At 55.8% G+C, this 20636-nt stretch overlaps 6 protein-coding genes across 6 annotated transcripts; 3 read left to right on the forward strand and 3 right to left on the reverse strand.

The window, feature by feature from the left end:
* Window positions 1–1293: 1293 nt before the first annotated feature.
* On the forward strand, window positions 1294–4053 carry GCG54_00001699 (Rho-GTPase-activating protein 8; the record flags this gene model as incomplete). Its single annotated transcript, XM_045401808.1, has 4 exons — window positions 1294–1339; window positions 1414–1595; window positions 1655–3113; window positions 3167–4053. 4 exons carry the CDS (start codon window positions 1294–1296, stop codon window positions 4051–4053), a joined length of 2574 nt encoding a protein of 857 aa, XP_045270537.1.
* A 761-nt stretch (window positions 4054–4814) lies between these two features.
* On the reverse strand, window positions 4815–8569 carry GCG54_00001700 (AP-3 complex subunit delta-1; the record flags this gene model as incomplete). Its single annotated transcript, XM_045401809.1, has 7 exons — window positions 4815–7027; window positions 7074–7302; window positions 7357–7740; window positions 7803–7999; window positions 8061–8179; window positions 8427–8485; window positions 8537–8569. 7 exons carry the CDS (start codon window positions 8567–8569, stop codon window positions 4815–4817), a joined length of 3234 nt encoding a protein of 1077 aa, XP_045270538.1.
* A 372-nt stretch (window positions 8570–8941) lies between these two features.
* GCG54_00001701 (Coenzyme Q-binding protein coq10) lies at window positions 8942–9577 on the forward strand (the record flags this gene model as incomplete). The annotated part of the gene is made up of 1 exon (XM_045401810.1): window positions 8942–9577. The coding sequence occupies one exon, from the start codon at window positions 8942–8944 to the stop codon at window positions 9575–9577; it is 636 nt and encodes a 211-aa protein (XP_045270539.1).
* A 595-nt stretch (window positions 9578–10172) lies between these two features.
* Window positions 10173–12716, reverse strand: GCG54_00001702 (uncharacterized protein; the record flags this gene model as incomplete). The annotated part of the gene is made up of 3 exons (XM_045401811.1): window positions 10173–10676; window positions 10727–12533; window positions 12712–12716. The coding sequence occupies 3 exons, from the start codon at window positions 12714–12716 to the stop codon at window positions 10173–10175; spliced, it is 2316 nt and encodes a 771-aa protein (XP_045270540.1).
* Window positions 12717–17688: 4972 nt separating this feature from the next.
* GCG54_00001703 (TPR repeat protein oca3) lies at window positions 17689–18814 on the reverse strand (the record flags this gene model as incomplete). Its single annotated transcript, XM_045401812.1, has 4 exons — window positions 17689–17925; window positions 17975–18124; window positions 18179–18385; window positions 18437–18814. The coding sequence occupies 4 exons, from the start codon at window positions 18812–18814 to the stop codon at window positions 17689–17691; spliced, it is 972 nt and encodes a 323-aa protein (XP_045270541.1).
* A 474-nt stretch (window positions 18815–19288) lies between these two features.
* On the forward strand, window positions 19289–20566 carry GCG54_00001704 (tRNA(Thr) (cytosine(32)-N(3))-methyltransferase; the record flags this gene model as incomplete). The annotated part of the gene is made up of 2 exons (XM_045401813.1): window positions 19289–19613; window positions 19824–20566. Coding segments are annotated over 2 exons (1068 nt in total), but the record flags the coding sequence as incomplete, so codon positions are not given.
* Window positions 20567–20636: the final 70 nt, after the last annotated feature.

Here is a 20636-nt window from a genome sequence, read left to right on the forward strand (position 1 = left end):
AGTGGAGGTGGCAGACAGCCCTCAGGTCAAGTCGGCTTGCTTGGCTGCCTCATTCAGGGTCATTTGCTTTGTGTGGAGTATACGGGCAACGCCTCACAGGCTCACAGGCACCGCGTGGGGGGGTCAGGGTCGCCTGTGGGTGGATGTCTACCAGTCAGATGAGGAACACTGTGAGGATGATGAAGGAGTGGGGCACACGGGGAACGCTGTGAGTGGCTGGCGGGCCGACACCGTGGGATGGCTGTGTATTTTTGGCTTCAGATGGACCGAGTCGCCAGCAGCGTTCGTTGGGCTGGCGATGGAGCCAATCCAAGGCCACGTCTGCAGCCCGCCAGCTGCTGGCCCTTGGTAATGGGAACGAACGGCAGTCTTTTTTTCCTTCCAGGGCAGCCACGCAGGCACCGCACCACAGACACTGGATTGGCGATGCCCCTCATCTCTGTGTTGGTGCTCGCCCATCGTGTTCCCTGCTTTGCCCTGCTGGCCCTGTCGAACCTGGGCCATGGCCTGTGCGGATTGTTGGGTTCGGTTGGCATTGACAGCCAGCCCAGCCCAGCCCTGCCGTGTGCTTGCTGGCTTTGATGCCGTGTCACTGGTCCCATCTCTTGTCGCTGAGGGTGGTTTGGAGCTTCACTGACTGACAACCTGGCTGCAATCCAAGCAAGCTGTTTCCATTGCCATTACCCTCTGCCACGCCTGCGGAGACCGAGGGACGCACACCGGGAACGCACACCACACCTGCAGCAGAGCAGCAGTATCTTCCTTATCCCGTCTCCTTCTTCCTTCAGGTCTAGTCCAACTCGCCGTCCTTCCATTTCTGCCCCCAACCTTCAACCTTGAACCTTGGACCTGTCAGCAGCCAGCCTTTTTCTCTTCCTCCAAAATTTCCTCCAGCTGGCATGTACCCCTGACCACCAGAAACGCCCTCCACGACCTCTTTCGCAACGGCGCCTTCTCGCCCTCTGCCTTTTGCCTTACTGAGCATCCGTCCTTCCTCTCACTTTTCTTTGCCTTGTGTGTCCTCTATCGCCTTTCGTTCTGCACCGCGGCCGATCGCCGTTGACGTATTCTTTCGCTTCTCGCATCCGGCAAAGCGTCTCTAAACTCTAGTACCGAGAGCCAAGCAGGGAACCACCTCGCCTCCCACCTCCTGCAACCTGCATTACGCAGTAACGACGAAACGAAACATTTCTCGCTGCCTCCTTTTCCATTTTCCCGCACGATTCCATTTCTTTGATCGCAACAACACAACCCTATTGTCATTGCAACGAACGACCCGAGCTCCCAATCACCATGCCGGGCTTCGCAGAGTCCTTTTGGTCTAGCGACTACGCTGCAGGTAAGTCACCACCACCACGCGCTACCCGCGCTGCTCCCTCTCCGACTCCCCAAAATGCTGAACCTTTGCGCCAGGACTGGGCGTCCTGTTCAGCAAGCTTCAGCAGGGAGTGCACGAGAACCGTCAAATCCTTACCGTCGCCCGATTGCGCGCCGAGGCCGAAGAGATCTACAGCCAGCGATTGGGAGACATCGCGCCAGCTGCCGACAAAGTACAAGGCGGATTCTCGAGAGATGACGGTGCCAGCGTTCGCAAGGTTTGTTTGGTGCCCCACCGGGACCTTTTGTCGAGATCCTCCATTGACTTGTTTCGCAGGCCTACGATGGCGTTCGGACCGAGATGGAAGAGGGTGCCAAAAACCACAAGAAGATCGCCCAGAACATTCGAGACCTCGTCGTCAACCCCTTCTCCCGCTGGTGCGATGCCCACGAATCCCGTATTCAAGACTCCCAGGATGAGCTGCAAGCTCGCATCAAGGCGCATGACAGGCAAGCAGAGCTCGTCAAGAAGCTGAGGAGCACCTACTTCAACAAGTGCCGCTTGGTTGAGGATATCGAGGAGGAGACCAAGCTGGCATTCCAGGACCCCGAAACCAGCCCAAAGAACAACATCCCGGAGATCAAGGTCTCTGAGAACAAGGAGCCCGAGAAGGTGGAGGAGAAGCACGAGGTCGAGGATGAGGTGGAGATGGTCGAGATTGGCGATGAGTTCTACAACGCCGACCAAGTTAAGAAGATGCTGGAGCACATGCTGAACACCATCAAGCTCGGCGAGACCAAGGTGCCCATCCTTGGCGTGTACCAAAACACTTCGTCGGGTGCAGACATTGTGGAGTACTTGCAGAAGCACTTGAACACCAGCAGCGTCAGCTACGCCGAGCGGATTGGACAGGACCTCATCACAGCCGGATTCTTGAGACTCATTGGCAACGTCGGAAGCACTTTCGCAAACAGCTCCAAGATGTTCTATCAGTGGCGCCCCAAGGCTTTCAAGGCTGCTGGTGTCCCCGAGAAGAAGTTGCCCCTTGGACGTACCTTTTCTCTTCCCGCCTCCGAGTCCTCGGACTCGCCTGTTGTCGGAACCGTCAGTGAGTACTTGGCCAACTGGAACGTTCTCAACAATGCCCATCCCAACGAGACCCCCGCCGAGCGATTGCGCCGCGAGGCCAGAGAAGCCGACGACAAGTACAAGGGCGGTGTGCGCAAGTTGGATGAGATGCGCTGCGACCTCGAGGAGACCATCTTCCTCCACCTCCGATTCTTGGAGCGCTGCGAGCTGGACCGCCTTAAGGCCATCAAGACTGTCATTCTGGATTTCTCCGGCACCATCAGCAACGTCATTCCCAGCCTTCAATCGGCCGTTGACAACATGATGCTTTTCCAGGAGACAGTGCAGCCCAGCGGCGATTTGAGGTATCTGCTCGAGAACTACCGCACTGGTAGCTTCATCCCTAAGGTGGTCGTCTACGAAAACTACTACAACAAGGTGGACGAGCAGACCTTCGGTGTGGATCTTGAGGCGCGAGCACGCGCGGATAAGAAGCGTGTGCCTGTCATCATTACTACCATCCTGACCTACCTCGACAATCACTATCCTGATCTGGAGGGCGACGAGGCTCGACGTGGAGTTTGGTTGGTAGATGTGCCTCTGAACCAGATTCACAAGCTGCGTGCCAAGATCAACGACGGAAAGCCCATCCCAGCCGACGTTTTTGACGAATTCGACATCCCAACTGTCGCAAGCCTGCTCAAGCTCTACCTCCTCGAACTGCCTGGTAAGTTGGCGACCGACGGTCTCGGCCAACGAACATTTGCTGACTTCTCGCAGATTCTCTGGTCTCCTCTCACGTGTATGAAATCATCCGGACGATTTACCAGACTCAGACGCAGGATAATGATGCTGCTCGCGTGCCTGTTCTCCAACAGACCTTGTCGCAGCTGAGACTAACTAATATCGCAACGCTTGACGCCTGCATGAACCACTTTACCCGTCTAATCGATCTTACCTCGGCCGATGAGGCTTATATCTCAACCCTTGCCACTGCCCTAGCACCTTGCATCCTCCGTCCTCGCACCGAGACTTCCCTCACAATGGAGGAGAAGCACGCGTACCGTCTCATCCGGGATCTCTTTGCTCACAAGGACGCCATCTTCAGCGAGCTCAAGCGCATGTCTACTCTGAACCACAGTGGATCGGTCAACAACCGTCCCCGTGCCATCAGCACCGACGAAAGCAACCGGAGAGCAAACATGGAAGAGCGGAATAGAGCTCTGCTCGAGAAGGCTGCCGGTAGCCGCGGCCGCGCGACCAGCCCCGCCCCTAGCCCGCGTGGTCACAGACGTGACCGCAGCGTAGGCGGCCCCGAGACCCGCTTCCCGATCCAGACGAGTCCTCCCGCAAGTGCCGTTGACCGTCACCGCTCTAGTCTTGGCAGCGTGATTGGCGCGAAGCGTTCGAGTCTGGAGGTTCCCGGCAGCGAGAACAGCTCGCCTGCGGAGCCGGCCAACGGCACGGCGAACCCGGCGCCGGCTGCTGAGGGTGTTGCGGCGAGAATCCAGGCCCTCGAGTCGCCGGTAGAGAAGCGCAACAGCCTCGGCCGCAGTACCGCGCGATACTCTCTCGAGCGCCGGGTGCCCGTAGCATCGAGCGGCAACGACAGCGCTCCTTCGACTCCTCGCGGAGTGACACTCGAGGACAAGCCCATGGATGACTAGGAAGCGATCGTTCGGTTCTTCGACGACTGATATTTTCTCGGTAAAGCTGATGGTTTTCCTTTTTCTTCCTTTCTTAATGTCTATTTTCTTCACAAAAACCAACCCAATTTTTTGTCATGTGTGACGCCGGAAGAGGGTTTTTCTTACGCGGGCGACAACGGCGGCGGCGGCTGGTACAGGAAACACAAAAAGAAGAAACATTTTACTGGCTGGCTGGCGGTGACTTAACGACGGTGTGACGTCGGGAAGCGATTCCTCATTGTCCCCTTTGTATCATGTCTGTACGTAAACCACGAGAGAGATCGGGAGAGAGGAGGGCAGGGGACGAGAGATGGCGTTGGAGTTGGAGATGAGATGAAGAAGGGAGAGAGAGAGAGAGAGAGAGAGAGACAGATTCCCCAAAAAGAACATTTCAAAGACCCTGCCGTTTAAGCCTGCTGATGGTAATTGATGTTGAGGAAGTTTTCGAGCCCATCTAGCTGGGGTTTTCACAGAACGCCAGGGGGAAAAGCACTACAAGCACCTCGGTCTATGCTTAGTCCAGTAGCTTCATCGTATCGTGCTGACGGTGATTGATACCAACGAACCTTCTTGTTCTCCTCGCAACAACTTTAAGAACCTGAATGGATTCGTATGGACTCAAAAATGATCTGAGAAATAGGAATGAATGGATGCACCGCGTCTTCGCATTTTGTTTTATCTATATGCTACCTTTCCTGCGCCATTCGTCGTCATGATTGCAAGCCACCACCACCACTACATCAACTCGGGCTAGGCGTGTCCCCCGCGATCTCAGCCATCTTGGTCGTCTTCTTTTTCTTCTTCTTCTTGGGCACCACGACCGCCGGCCCAGCGTCGTCTCCACCTTCGAGAGCCGTCAATGTCGGGGCGGCCGGGATGGGAGCGGGCTCCTCACCGGCCCCGTTCTCGGCGTCGTCCGTTAGCACGACGGCCGGAGCCTTCTTCTTCTTTTTCTTCACCACCGTCGTGCCGTCGGCGTCCTTCTTGGCCTTCTTCGTCTTCTTCTTGACAACCACCCCGGCGGCATCGACGCCCTGCGCGACCTGGATCCGCTCGTTGGCGCGCTGCATCTCGAGACGCAGCCTCTCGACCTCCTTCATCGCCTGCGCCATCTCGGCCTCTTCGCGCTGCTGTTGTTCGTAATCGAACGGCGCGTTGGAGGAACCCATGCCACCCGAGCCGCCACTCTCTTCGAGGCTGAGGCTACCCAGGGTCGACGAGTCGACTTGCAACAGACCCTGTCGTAGCTTCTTGGCACGCGACTTGGTGAAGCTGTCGGAATTGTTCTCGGACTCGTAGTTGCGCGGGGTGGAGACGCCGCTCCCTACCAGCGTCTCGTCCGCGGCGATGACAACGCGCTGCCTCGGTCGCGGCTGGGGCCGGCTGATGGGTGATGTTAGACCTGGAGCAGATGAGCCTAGCTTGTCTAGGTCCAACTGCATTATCGGTATGGAGTCTATGTCAAGATCCGGGCCATTCTCCTTTTGCAAGATGCTGTGAATGGGTGTTGACGATCTGGGGTTGCTGTCTGCTCCGCCAATGTAGAATGGATCGTCACGGTTGCGTTCTGCTCGCTCGGCCTTCCGCCTTGCAACAATGTCTGCGTCCAGATAGCTGTCCTCAGTCGCTTGTTGATACGAGCTGACGACTTCTTCTGGCACGTCTGCAATCTTGTTGATAGCGGGTTCCGCGGAAGATATACTGGTTGGAGCAGGACGCTGGTGGTAGTAAACCTCGAAGTCGTCCGCTTCACTCGCCTCTATAGGTATGATGTCCGCTTGGGAAAGAAGATAACTCAGGTTGGGGTGGATGGGTTCATCCAAGTCGAGACCGTCGGGTATTGGCACGTTCTTCTGGGCGCCAACGGCAACAGAGTTAAGTTCCCACCCCTGGAACAAAGATGGAATGGCTTGTGTGAGGAGAAGGGGAGCATCTTGATGAGTGTCCTCAGATGATGGCGCTTGCCCTGACGCAGCCTCGGCAGTGAGCTTCAGGAGCTCGATGAACTCCACCGACCTCTCCTGAACCTCTAGATTTGGGTGGAGAGCCAGCGGCTCTAACGTGTGAATCACCCGCGCCATAAGCAGGGTAATTTTGGTCTTCCACTCCGGTGTCCAAGGCTGCCCATCGTTGCCGGCGACGTACGCAAAGATCTTTGTCATGGCCTGCAGGCTCGTCGTAAGAATGTCTGGAATGTGTGTTCGGGGGATAATCCGCAGAATGTTTCCTAAAGTATCTTCAGGGAAAGCGAGCTGGTTGGCATATTCTCCAACCAACCACGTCGTTGACTTGAGTGATGCCGAAGAGAGAGAGTGCCCAGCGGGTGTATCCGAGTTGAGTTGTTGAATAATCAGATCAGCGGCCCTGACTGAAGCCCCTCGCAGGGCTTGGACCTTCACAGCAACATTCCTCAACTCGTCTCCAATCATGCCGGATACGTCTCCGGCTAACGACTTGCCGGAGGCTGCTACTGAGTCGAGCTCTGTCTCGACAGATCGTGGCGTCGGCGCCATGCGGACAAGCTGAATGAGAACATCAATGTACCAGTCAAAGTCCACCAGGCTGCTATAGTTGTTTTGTGAACACATGGTCAGAATCCTTCCGATCACATCGCTCCTGTAATCATCAGGTAGTGGAGGCTCCTCCTCCTCTTTGTTAGGAGAGTGGATTTCGACTTGCGCTTCGTCGTCAGAATCTGTTCCGGTATCAGGACCAAGAGGTGCCCCCGGCCGATCTCTCTTAGGAGCAGAAGATTTGAGCTGCTTCATTAGACGGCTTACGATGGACACCAAGTTGTCGCTGCTGACCATACCCTGAACGAGATCCAAAGCCTTGATTCGGATAGTGATATCGGGGCTGTCGATGCACTCCAAGATGACATCTTCCTGTTGCGCGACCAGAAAAGGATGTGTCAATACAATTTTGTTGAACGCGAGCAACGCAACGTATTTGACTGTTGAAGGTTAGCTCCATATCACGGGCTGAGTCGCACGACTTACGATTCGGGTCCCCGTCCACCATGATCATGCCCCTGAGCTTGTTCACGCAAAGAGTCGCAATCTCCTCCTGGCCTGAGATATCATCCTCACTACCCAGGATACCACCCTGAATAATACCGTTGATGCACTCGTACAGTAGTGACATGGCGGGCGTCGTCCGAATTAGCTCAGTGAGAGGCGGCAGCAGTTTCCGCACGAGTCTCGGCTCTAGTGGCGTCAAAGTTGCGAACTGTATTACTTGTCAGCCTTTCCGCGTTTGCGTGCTACTCAAAGCACCACCTACCAGCTTGATTAGCTTGATGGCCATCCAGTTATTACCACCATCAACCAACAGCTCAAACAGCCTGGGAGCTAGAGGAAGAAAGTCATGAGGCCGTCTCCATCCCAGCTCGCAGACAACATTCACAATAGCCGCAGTCACACTCGGGTCCTCGTCCTTGTCCATAAGACGCTCCTTGATCTTGGGCCAAGCCGCGCGCAGCGTTTCGGGGTACACCAGCGCCAGACGGTACAGCGTCACGATCGTCTTCTTGCGGATGGCGGGGTTTGAGTGGCTCAGACGGGGGAGCAGATCGGGGAGGGTCGAGAGGGCTAGGGACGGGTTGATAATGTGAGGTAGTGTAGAGATCGGGAGGGATATTGTAGTCGCTTGCGTCGAGGTCAAGTCCTGCGCAGAAGCAGCGTTAGCATACCGTCCCTTCGCCATACACCCGCAGCGCAATGACGTACCTTCTTCAAGAGGTTCGTGGCCATCATCAACACTTCTGTGTCAGACCGGAAACTCTGCACAGCAGCCAGGTATCCAACCCTCTTCTGGTGGTACTTTTGCGACGACATGACTTCGAGGACATGGAACGAAGCCCAGGACATGTCATGGCCAACCATCTCGAGGTAGACCAGCTTCAGCAGCGCCGTCGCCTTGACGTCTGTCGGAGACTATTAGCCATCGATACGCAGTCGGACTGGAGGCGCCGGGGGCTGGCTCACCCATGTCCTGCCCGCGCACCTCGGAGCGGCATTCTTTCAAGCTGTTCTGGATATACTCGCGCTCGTTGCCCTTGTGGTTTCGCAGGCCTCTGATGAGGTCGTAAAGGGACTTCTCGAACCTGTGAACATCCCGTCGCTGTCAGCGTGCTGCGCAATCGTGTCGTGCCGCTTGCTCTCAACACCTACATCTTGGCGATGACAGCCCCACGCGACGGGGCTTAAACGGGTTGGTCGTAGGTTAGGTCGAGAGAGGGGAGAGATTTCGTGGGTAGGTTCGTCGTGGAAGGGAGTAAAACGAAAGTCGGGTCAGGTCGTCCGGGTTCTATGGCGCATCTTGAAGTGGTTTCCCCCGTTTTGTGGCCGCACAGTTTTGGCACATTCGTGGGGAGAGTGCCTTGAGGAATGGGTTTCGGCTGGTCGTCAAGCTAAGGGATGTCGGAGTCGGGGAACGGTGATGCGGGCTGCTGTGGCTGAACTTGGCTTGTGGAGAGCTGCTGCCGTGCTGCCATGGTGCTCACCCCCACCAAAAATGATGCTAGCCGTTCGTACCGTGCTCTGTACAGTGAAAATACAGTCCCACTGTACGGCGGCAGCAGCCCACTAACACCGACTGCTAGCTTCTTCCTCGGCGACAGCTTCTAGTCGTCATTGCGACTTGCTCCGCGAACAGCTTTTGCGACGACCTTGATTGAGGACTGTCTACGGCGGAACAACACTTGACAGCAGTTTCCTCGTGCGGCACTCCACTTTCGCTTCTTCGGCTTGTACTATAGACCATGGCTCGTTGAAAGTCGAGCTCCCACTCCTTCACCACTGCGCAAAACCTCGGCCACACTCCCCAACCTTTTTCCAGCTCCATACGTCGGAACTGCCCACACACGATGGCGACCATGCGGCCAGCTCTCCGGGTCTTCTCTCCGTTGAGAAATACTCGCTGTATGCCCGCTGCACGACCCCACACGCCGGCGCGGCAGTTCTTCAACCTCCCGAATCTCCCCTCATCCGAGCCGCAGGTCCTGACGGCCTCCCGAACCCTCCCATACCCCTCCGCCCAGCTCTACGACGTAATCTCCGACGTGGACTCATACTCGACCTTCGTGCCATACTGCGCGCAGTCCCGTGTCACGCAATGGACCGCCCCCGACCAGAACGGGCGCAAATGGCCCGCGCAGGCCGACTTGCGCGTGGGCTGGGGCGGCTTCGAGGAGACATTCACGAGTAGGCTGCATTGTGTACCCGGGAAAAGCGTCGAGGCGATCAGCGGCGCAGACGTTCCAGGTGCGAGCCCGGGCAATGGAGGAGAGGGCGGTGCGGTGTTCAGGAGCTTGGTGACGATGTGGCAACTGCGGCCACTGGCTACGGGCACTGGCACGGAGGTGGACCTGGTTATCAGATTCCAGTTTGCGAACCCGTTGTACTCCGCTGTGAGCGCTGCGGTGTCTGATAAGGTGGCTGGTGTAATGATCCAAGCGTTCGAGAAGCGCGTCAAGAGTGTGCTTGGTAGACCAAGGATATAAGCAGACGGCAATTAAACGTGAATCAGAGGGCAATAGACGATATAACGCTCATGCGTAATTATGATCGTTCTTTTTAGAGTGTTTTTTTGTAACATCAAATTCGACGCATCTAACCGCAACCAAAAAAAGTCATCTCTAACCCAAAAGCAAGGTGTGTCCTCACTTGTTTTGCGCCGTATCCTGAAAATGTCGCAGTCTCCTCCAGCTCTGATGCAAGGCTCTCCTCTCTGTGTACGACCCTCGCGGAACGTTTTCCAACCTTTGGCTCTTTGGTCGCGTTCTCAAAATCACTCTCCCCGCAGCGCATACTCCGGGCATACATGCGTTATAGACGTCAAGAAAATGAGCCATGATTCCGTGAGATGCGTTGCATACATACAATCAACTATGTGGGAATCTGTGAAAAGTAAAATAATGCGCGATGAGGTATCATGTGTAAATCAGAAAGATCCCAACCGCAAATTCTTAAGAAATAGTTCTGGTGGTAAGTGTTGTAAAAGACTGTTTGGCAATGCACAACACAGACCATTAGGTCTTCTTGCTACTCCTACTCGTTTGTTAGATAATTGGCGGTCGTAGAACGGGTTGAGATTGCTTACTTCTTCTTTGCGGGTTTGGCGCCGGCCATCCAGCTGAGCATGGATCCCTGCCCTCCCTTGGACTGACGTTTCTTCTCAGGTGCCGGACCAACATTGATGACACGCGGACCACGGCCGGGAGGCATGGCGCCAACAGGCGGCGGCGGTGGCGGGCCGTTACCTGCCCAACCCGGCGGTGGTGGTGGAACCCCGCCACCACCCCCGGGCCTCGGGAAACCCGGCGGCAGACCTCCTGCTCCCCCCATGGACCTAGGCCTCTGGTGTTGTCCTGGTGCAGGTCTCACACCTGGAGGGAACATGCCCGGGGGCGGAGCTGGCTGCGCCTTTTCCATGGGCCACATGCGCATCTCAATGGTCCAGTCGGGCTCGACAACCCTCTCCCACACTTGGGGAAGGATGATCTCACCATTGGGGCCGATGAGATCGTAGTGTCCTTCCTGGACATGGGGCCCGATGATATCCACGTGGAGGAAAGCTTGTTTGATGAGCTCTTCCATACCCTACAACCTGTTAATATCATTACAAACATCGCTGGGCGCTTTCGACTTACCGTCCAGGTGGCGCAGATGTGGAATGGGAAGCTGAACTTGCGGCCGACGGCATCCTTGAACTTGATCGGCAGCTTCCCTTCCTTCTTCTTGGTCTCGGCCTCGTACTTGGCCTTGGCATCTTCGGCAGCCTTCTTCTTGAGCTCGTCTTCGGCTTTCTTGGCCGCAGCGGCAGCAGCTTCGGCGTCTGCCGCGGCCTTTGCCTCCGCCGCCAGCTTGTCGCGAGCCTCCTTCTCAGCCTTCTCCTTCATATCCGCCTCGTATTTGGCCTTAGCTTCGGCAGCGTCCGCTGCAGCCTTCTTCTCGGCTTCAATCTTGTCACGAGCCTCCTTCTCGGCCTTCTCCTTCATATCCGCCTCGTATTTGGCCTTAGCTGCGGCGGCATCCGCTGCAGCCTGCTTCTCGGCCGCGATCTTGTCGCGGGCCTCCTTCTCGGCCTTCTCCTTCATTTCGGCCTCGTACTTGGCCTTGGCTGCCGCGGCTTCTTCTGCCGCCTTCTTCTCGGCCGCAATCTTCTCCCGGGCTTCTCTCTCAGCCGTGGCCTTCATCTCTGCCTCATACTTGGCCTTCGCTGCGGCATCTTCCGCAGCCTTCTTCTCGGCGGCAATTCTGGCATCCTCTTGAGCCTTGATGGCCAGCTCGAGCTTCAATTGGGCAGCTGCCTCAGCATCCGCGCGGGCCTTTGCTTCAGCGGCCTTTGCTTCGGCATGGGCCTTAAGCTCGGCCTCGTACTTTTCTCTTGCCTCACGCTCAGCTCTGGCCATGGCTTCCTGGTGCAGCTTCTGCCTTTGCTCCTCAGCTTTGCGCTCAGCCTCAATAGCCTCACGGGCAGCTTGTTCAGCCTCCTTCTTGGCCCTTTCGATTTCCTTTCGCGCGTCTTCTTGGGCCTTCCTCATCTCCTCCATCCGCCGGGCGATGGCGTCCTCGGCATCCTTCCGAATCTTCTCCTCAAGCTCACGCCGGCGCTCGGCCTCCTCCTTGCGAGCCTGCTCTGCCTTGAAGAGTTCAATTTGTTCCTGCAACTTGATCTTCTCTGGGTCTGGCTTCGGCGGTGACGGCGGCGGGGCAGGCGCGGGAGTCTTGGGCGGACCAACTTCCGTAGGTGGAGGAGGTGGAGCAGCTTGGGAGTATAGGTACTGGGCCATGTGCGGCGGCATTTGGTAGCCTCCAGGTCCACCGGGTCCATGGCCGTAGAAAGCAGGGGGCTGTGGCTGATTGTAGGGCATCATGTCATATTGAGAGTTGCGCGGCTGCTCTCCGAAATAGCTCTGACCGCTTCCATTGGACATTGGCGAGAAGGGATTGTGGCCCGGGGGACCGCCATAACCGTAAGGAACCATGGTATTGGGAGGAGCTCCGTATGGGCTTTGACCCATATAGCCTACATGACTATGTTGATGTTGTTGATAGGCGCTCTGAGGGTGGCCGTTGTGACCCCGGCCGCTTGGGAAATAGGGATTGTGACCGGCATGGCCGACATGACCTTGCGGCCCGCCATGGGCGGCCGGAGGTGCGCGGGCACCGTAGCCACCGCGGTGGCCATAGGCCGGGTGGTATTCCTCTGAGGGATCCACGCTTTCTGGGGGATTCGGCACTGAACCGGGCCGATACGGATCAACGTAATTGACGGGTGGGCGATACGCTAGTTGTTCGCGCTGCTGCGGGTGCTGTGGGAGCTCGTGGTGACGGGATGCAGCTCGAGTTTGTTGCGGGCGGAATCTTTGATGGCCGACAGAAGCTGAGTCTTCTGGGCTAAGGTCTTCCTCGTATTCGTCAGAATAACTCTCGTCGTGTTCACCAGATTCAAAGCTGTCTCGATCGTCGTCTTCAGAGTAGGATTCGGAATGAGATGTTGTTCCCCCGCGGGATGAAGCAAAACGTTCTCTTAAACCGTGTCTTCCGGAGTGTGTTAGTTGAGTGTTGTTTGTTGCGTGAATGTCACCGAGTCGGTTGTCCGGTGGCCTAGTTGAAAATTACAAACACTTACGACATAATAAGGAAGTGTGTGTGTATGTGCGTGGGCGGTGGGAAAACCCTCTTCGCACGACAAACTCGGAAGGGAGAGCGGCGTGGTTGAAGAGAGATTTGGGCGAAAAGGTCCGGCGAGGTTACTGAGGGTATTGGCTACCGGTACGGGAAACCGGAGAGAGAGAAGTTGGTGTGTAGTTTGGATGAGGCCGTGCAGCGTTCGTCCTTGCGCGGTTCGCAGTGACAAGAGGGGGTATCCAAGTTGGGATGAATAGCTGGCACGAACAAAACCAAAAAAGCGGACGACGGACGGGCGACACTTGGGCAGAAAGCTGATCAGATGACAGGAATCCAATGTGCGCAACAGCAGGATTGCGAGGAAAGAGAGTTTTGTTTTGTGAGGGCGACTGAGTTGCAAGACGGGCGGTTTGCGAAAATTGAGGGGTGGGCGGCAGTCGGTGGGTGGATATTCGTTCGTGGGCTCTTGGGATGTAACCAGGGAAGCCCCCTGCTATTTGGCGAGAGATCGTGCAGTTGGGCGCAAAAAGAAGCGCGATTGGGTGCGAGTGGAAAACAGTGGCAGCTGGTGTGCTGGGCAGCTATTGCGGGTCGGTCGACCGCTCCGTTACAAGGCGTAAGACAAGGTTGTATGCACAAACTAAGCCGCAGCCACTGCAGTCTAGACGAATCGGCCAGGCCTGGGCGGCTGGTTGCCTCGGGAGAGCTGGCTTGCCCTGGTTTTTTGATTGCTCCAAGAGAAGAGCCAAAAGGAGCCTGAATGGTGGCGATGCGATGTGCGATGCACTGCGCTGCGCTGTAATGCGATGCGAGGCGAGGCGAGAAAACGAAGATTGGGAGGAGGAGAAAGAAAGCCGAGTGGAAGCAGTGTGGGGTGGGCGAGGGCCAAGCGGGAACCAGGCACTGGAGAAGAGAGAGAGCAAAAGACCCAGTTGTTGGTTCTTTTTTCCCTCTTCTGGGATCCGGGAGCCGGCAGGCGGGTGTTGTCGGTGAGCAGGCAGAGTGCGGGAGACGATATCAAGATCAGGCCAAGCGACACGATGGCCTTGGACAAGTTGGGTATTTAGTGTCGTGCCGCTGGACTGGAGGGGGATGCTAAGCTACAAGCCTCAGATCAGTGACATGCCCAAAAATCATGTGGAATGGAATTGGCGAGACGCCAGGTCCGTGAGAAGACAGGCCATTGACATGGGGGCATGAGCGATGGACATGGACACGGACACACAGACACGATGGAAGTCCCAAAGGGGAGTGGATGGGGAGACCTGGAAGAGAAGCGGAAAGAAAATAGGAGCCACCGTAGCAGTAGGGGGGGGCTTGGGGAGGAGGAGGGGGGAGGGGAAGACGACGGGGCCCAGCAATGGAAGGGAAGGGGCAAGCACGATGCAAGACCAGCACTTCCGACCAAAAGGCGGGAGGAGCCTGACCAAGACCACACACTATGGACCCCGCCATTTCTCACAGCCGGCTTCGAGACAAAATGCACAAAACATCTCGCCACAGGCAGCGTCAGATAGCTGCCGCGTGGTGTACGAAATAGGGCAGGGTCAGGGCCAGCACAGCAGGCAGAGAGGTGGGCAGAATCCAACAGAGGCCAGTGATCTGAGCCAGAGCCAGAGGGGAATGGGTGACGATGCAGACGATAGGTAGGTAGAACTGCGAACATGGAGGGGGGGAGGGGGCATCTGAGGCTGGGCGGCGGTCTCGAATCCCCCTTGCTTTGTTGTCCCACTTGGACACACCCCAGCGAAAGATGGACCTTGGGCCACGCCGTTGGTGGAGGACGGGACCGCAAAGTGGACGTTGGAATGTCATTGAATGACTGTCAGCACCACCACCCCGCTGGTCGGCGCTGCGCCAGATTGCCTGCACACACACGACTTGTGGCATGCCCGAAATCCAACGCCGCCCCTCTCTCCAAACGGCCACCGACCGAGGCCGTTGTAGACTGACTGCCCTATGCAGCTACGCAGTGTGTCAAGCAACAACGGCAATGGCAACATCAACAATAGACAACAGACACGGCGACACCGGCAGCTCGTTGCCCTGCGGACAAGGTAAGGTAGGTTAAGGTAAGGCACGTCAAGAACATGCGAGATGTAGGTAGCCGGCACTTGGCAGCTCGTTGACAGGGAAGATGCAGAAAATCAACAAGAAGAAGAAAACAGGAAAAGAAAGCAAAGAACACCGGACGTGCCTGACGGACAGCAGCAGCAACGCGAGGGATGATGGCCGATTCGATTCGCGTGGGCAAGGCAGTAAACGCGTCCCCGAAAATAGTGAGAGGGGAAAAAAAAAAAAAAAATATTGCACTCTGCATACCTTGACTTTGACTATAATCCCATGTGTTTTGTTTTGGTCCCTGGCGGTGTGCGATCCCAAGTTGAGACAGAACACCGACTGAGACCTGACAGAAACTCAAAGGTGATGGGAGATCAGATGCACGGGGCCCGTCTCCTGCTGAATTGGGTTCTGGGCCGGAAGCTTTCTGGCGAGGTTCGGATAAGACTGGTCGTGGTCGGGGTCAAATAAGCTCTAGCTGCGTACCCAGTCCTCGGACAGTACGTACCCTCTTGTTACCGACACAGGCACCGATGGTGTCAGTCTGCCCTGTGGTGTGGCCCTGGTGGTCGACCTGCACCGGCCGATGGATGTTTTGGTTCGCTCGCTGCAGCTGTTTCGGTGAGGAACGTGCTCTGGACGTGGCTCTGGGCTCCGTTGCGGGACGGTCCTCTAAGGTACCTGACCTCAGGTAGGTAAGGTAAGGCAGGCGTTCGTTTATGCTGGTGGGGCTTCTGCGGTGATTCGGCGGGGATTGTCCCGTCCTTTTTCTTCTCCCATCGGCTTCCGATTGGGAGCAATTGCTGGGCACAATCCAGGAAAGGTGGGATGTCGAGGAAGAAAAGAACCAAAGGTTTGGGGTTCGGAATAAGTGTGTGTGTTTAAGCAGGCTGGATGAGACGTCGCAAAGTATTTATTTGGCGGCACGGGAGGAGCACGGAAGGGAGGGAGGGGTCAACGTCGAGTCGACTCGACCGGAGTAGAGAGTCGAGGATAGGTTGGCGTCGGCGGCGAGAACTGGAACGATGCTACTGCTCGCTCCTACCGCTGCCGCTGTCGCCGCTGCTGTTGTTGTTGCTGCTTCTCCTAAGGTACCTTACCTTCAGCGCCACCTAGCTGTGTGCCTCAGTCCCCGGTAACCCGGGCTCGCGGCTTATTACTCGTCTTCCTCTCTTAAGGGCCGGCGGGAATGGCCACTGAGAGCGCTTCAGGTGGACTGCACACCACAGGCAGCCGTCAGCACTCATATTCCAATCTCTGGCTTTCCAAGTTGAGTTTGGTTCCATCTCGCCTCGCCTCGCCTCCTCCTCATCTACCTGACCACACCGCAGGAAGGACTAACACACCGCAAGAAACGACGGTACTTCGGGAGGGCGCCGTACCCGTACATGCTTGTGAGGCCTGCAGCTGATGTGCGTGCCGTCCGGTTCCGCCGCAGAGGTACCTTACCCAGGCAGACGCAATTGTTAGTCTTGTCGTGTGCGAGCCTGCCTTGCCGTCCTACGCCTTCGCGCTGTACTGTCTCCGACTCCCCACATGTGCTGCTTCGTTTTCCCTTGGTCGACTTGGCTAGCCATCGAAACTATGCAGTCAATCCGCAGCCTGCTTCACACTAAAATAAAAGTGGATACATAATAGCACTGACAATGATATTATTCGCAATGAATCTGACTTTTCAAGTCGCCATGCTCTTGCAAGTGGGCAGCGTTGTTGTGCATGTGCGAGACTGATGTTGCAAATGTTGGGTCAAGTATGAAGGTACTCTGTACTGTGCGAGGCAAGGTATCATGGAAATGGAGGCCGAAATCCACAGACATCAAGAACGAGCCGAGGCGTCGCGTGGCCTAAGATTTTCTTTGCAGCAGCGATTGTCCTTGCTGGGTGTTGGGGTTCGGTCTAATGCGGGTGACGGTAGCGACGTTTGGCTATCAACTTCTTCCTCGTTTGAAGCGCCAAGTTGCTCGTGAACACGGAGAAAGCAGGGAAGAGTTGAGGCCGGTATCGACGTATGAAGTGCTGGCTGGCTGGCTGGCTGGCTGGCTTGTCTTCGTTCCCAGCTTACTTACATGGCACCGCCCGGATATATACGTGACACCTGAACCTCGTCAGCGCAACTTGATTGGCATATCGATGTCTTGACATATCATCAACATCCGAAATAGACCCCGCCTGACGAAGCTTCGTCGTTGCCCGACAGGTCTGAATGTTCTGCTCGCTCAGATCGACTCGGCATCGTTCTTGAATGGCGGTGCCTGAGACCCATCCGTGGATCATATCACTGACTCACTGCCAGCGCACGCTGTGGGCCTTATTAGTTGTCGGGCTCCCAACGCCATGCCTGGAACCTTGGATGACATGCAGCCCTGCGACAAATTGCAACTCGATCGTCTTTCATTGGGCACACCTGCGGGTATGGCCGCGACTGGAGCGATGGAGCTGAGAGGAAGATAACCTGAAAATCCATTTGAAGGTATTTGGTGGCACTGTCTGCCCCTCCGGTGAAACGTATCCGCTGTAAGTTTGGCTCCTTTTCCTGCCCAATCGCCAAAATCACCGGAGCCGCTCTCTATTCGACATGACGATGACACTAACTGCATGCCTAAACAATAAGAAAATGCTGCCCGCTGATTGCATTTTCGTGTTCCATAACCGAACGACGTGTCCCTCATTGGCCGGCAAGCAGCGAGGAAACTTGGGCAATGGTTGTCGCACGTGGTGATCCGCTGCAGATACAATGCAGACCCAGCTTCCAATGTTCCGATTGCTCACCAGTCCCGATGAGCAGAGCAGAATATGTCGGGCCAAGTTCGTCAATGCCATGCATAAAGCAAGCTAGCATGCTGCCCTGCTAACGTGACCGGATCGTCACAGGACCATGTATCATGAGGTTGTTTGCATGTCGCTCTTGGCTCGTTTTTCATCTCACGAGCTCAACCGACTCTTTGGAGAGCAGGTCGCGCGCCGCTGCCACTTCTGATTCGTCGTAACCTTGCCATAATCTGTCCTTCGCGCTGTTGCGGCGCACAATCTCGGCCAATTTCTGCGTGGCCACCTCATTGAGCTTTTGCACTGTGTTAGTGTCGGGGACAGCCCGATCATCAACATCTATTTGCCTCGAAGGCTTCGAGGGCTCCTTTAGAAGTTTGTTTGTCGCCTGGTGGTCTGTTAGTTGCGGTTGGTGATCACTTGGTGGGCTCACTTACCAGTTTCAAGCCATAGTAACCCCGCAGGTAGTCGTCACATAGTTCGATACTGCGGGCGAACCTCTTGACAGATTCGGCTAGTTGCTGCTGCGAAGAGCCGTCCGAGGCTGAAGCAGCCATGTACAACACCTCTCCCATGCGGGCATGTATCTGACATCAGTTAGCAACACAAAACGCCAAGTTAAGCGTGGTAGCATAACTCACATTCCATGCATTTGGAGTCAGCACCAATACCTCCTCAAGCGCGAAAATAGCTTGTGCGTAGAGTCCCTGGGAGAGGTACAGGTCTGCGAGTTCCGCCCAGGCCTCCGCGTCTGTAGGCGAGAAGTCGAGAAGCGAGTTCAATGCGCTGATAGCTTCTGAGATCTTTCCTGTTGACTTGAGCAGCGCCACACGACGTTTGGCGACCGGCTGTCGAGAGTCAGCAGGTATTCGTATATCACATTGGCTTCGTCAACTAACAATGTTTGTGGCATTCTGTCCCAGGATCGTCTCGTACTCCTTGAGCACTTGGACCAGTTCTCCGTCGTTGTCGGCCTCCGCCTCCTTCACGAGGCCCTTGAATGCCATTATGCGCTCGTTGTCGTCTCCGAATCTGATGACCAGCCTCTCCAGGCAGTGGTGTGCCGCTTGGCCGTCGCCTGTGCGAAGGCAGGCCAACAGGAGATTTTCGTAAATGATCCATATTTCCGGGGTCTCGGATGCCGAGAACAGTGAGACCAGGGGCGATGAAGAAAACGCCTTTGGGTTATTTCGAAGAATCATTGGGGCCTTCTGAGCGAGCTCCAGAGCCTCAGCCGGGGACAGGTGGCCCTGGGGGCGCACGAGAGATGGAGCCATGTTAGAGTGACAGCAGGATTCGCAGAAACCGCTGAGAGTATTCGCTCGAGTCGCGCGATATCGGAGGAGACAGGTCTGCGTCGGCTTCCGAGGTGCAGGTTCTCGTTGCTGTCGTCGGTCGTTGGAGGAACGTCGTTTGTAGGTCAACGATCCTGGGTACTTACCTCCAGCTACATACGCGACGCCGACCAACCTAACTGAGCTCCCGCACTTCAACCTTGCAGGGTTACTTGGTAGGTGGGTCGATTGCGCTCTTTCCATTGGTTTACCTTGCTCGGTGGCCGGCCCTTCGTCGTGCCGACGTTGGCCCCACCGCCGTCGCGAACAAAAACTTCACCAGCGCGCAAAAACCACCAAGTATTTTTACTCCCACTCACTTCCTCCTGTGCCACCCAAAACCTGGAGATCTTTGAAGATTGTGTGCACGCGCGCATTAGCTTGTGAGCGTGGGACCTTCGGCCCCTGTGATCAGTCACAACTGCAATGGCATCTCCCGAGGCCGTTCAGACTCCCAATGGAGTGGACGAGCTAGGCCTCGTTGAGAAGACGGCCGATCTCCAGGTGTCCCAGCCCAACGGCCAGGAGGAACGTCCTGTCACTACCCAGAGATCGCGCGACCCCGATTTTAACCAGAAGAGAAGCGACCCGTTTCAGTTCGGCAGTCGCTTCCTGGCAGAGGGCGATGACGCCTTCGAATTCAACGCATGGGACCACGTCGAGACTGACGATGCGTACAAGGAGTATGCCGAGCAGCAATACGAGATGCAGCGTCAGTCCCCGGTCTCTGATTTTGACAAGAGTAAGTTTTACCCAGTTGCGTCTGCTTTTTCCAAAAACAAAACAACACAGGTGTTATGATGATTCAGATTTTTTTCGCATAGTTCAGCTGAATCTTTGTGATGAGAACTTCTGTTATAGTCTTTCGCTCCCATCTGATCGCACCTTTACAAAATTACTTCTTTTTTATGCCTACTTCTTTCTGTGCGGCTGGCTGACAAGAAAATTTCAGACAGATTCAACGCCAACCCCGCCAAAATGTGGGATGCCTTTTACAAGAACAACACAGCAAACTTTTTCAAGAACAGGAAGTGGCTGCAGCAAGAATTTCCTATCTTGACAGAAGTGACGAAGGAGGATGCCGGCAAGACAGTGATCCTTGAAATAGGCGCAGGTGCCGGCAACACCGCCTTCCCCATCGCGGAGTTCAACAAGAATCCTAACCTGAAGATCTATGCCTGTGATTACTCAAAGACGGCCGTAGAGGTCATGCGAAGCCAGGAGGCGTACAGCCAAGGCATCGTACAGGCCGACGTCTGGGACGTGACCAGCGACGAACTCCCGCCCGGGTTGGAGGAGGGATCCGTCGACATTGCTATTCTCATTTTCATCTTCTCTGCCTTGGCTCCCAATCAGTGGGACAAGGCCCTTTCCAACATTTACCGACTCCTTAAGCCAGGAGGCCAGGTCTGCTTCCGAGACTATGGAAGAGGTGATCTCGCCCAGGTTCGCTTCAAGAAGGGTCGTTACCTCGACGAAAACTTTTACGTGCGTGGCGACGGCACCCGAGTCTACTTCTTCGACAAGGACGAGCTTGAGCAGATTTGGTCTGGCAAGAAGAAGACTGAGGGGGATGACCCTAAGGCCGTATTCACCGTAAATGACATCGGTGTCGACCGACGTCTGCTCGTCAACAGACTCCGCAAACTGAAGATGTACCGGTGCTGGATGCAAGGACGGTTTACGAAGGAATGAACAAGTCGATAGTACAGCGCACAGAACAGCACGCCCGTGAAACTGCTTGCTACTGCTTGCTAGCTACAGA

The sequence above is a fragment of the Colletotrichum gloeosporioides genome (genome assembly GCF_011800055.1).
Source record: "Colletotrichum gloeosporioides strain Lc1 chromosome Unknown consensus_7, whole genome shotgun sequence".
NCBI classification, from domain to species: Eukaryota; Fungi; Ascomycota; class Sordariomycetes; order Glomerellales; family Glomerellaceae; genus Colletotrichum; species Colletotrichum gloeosporioides.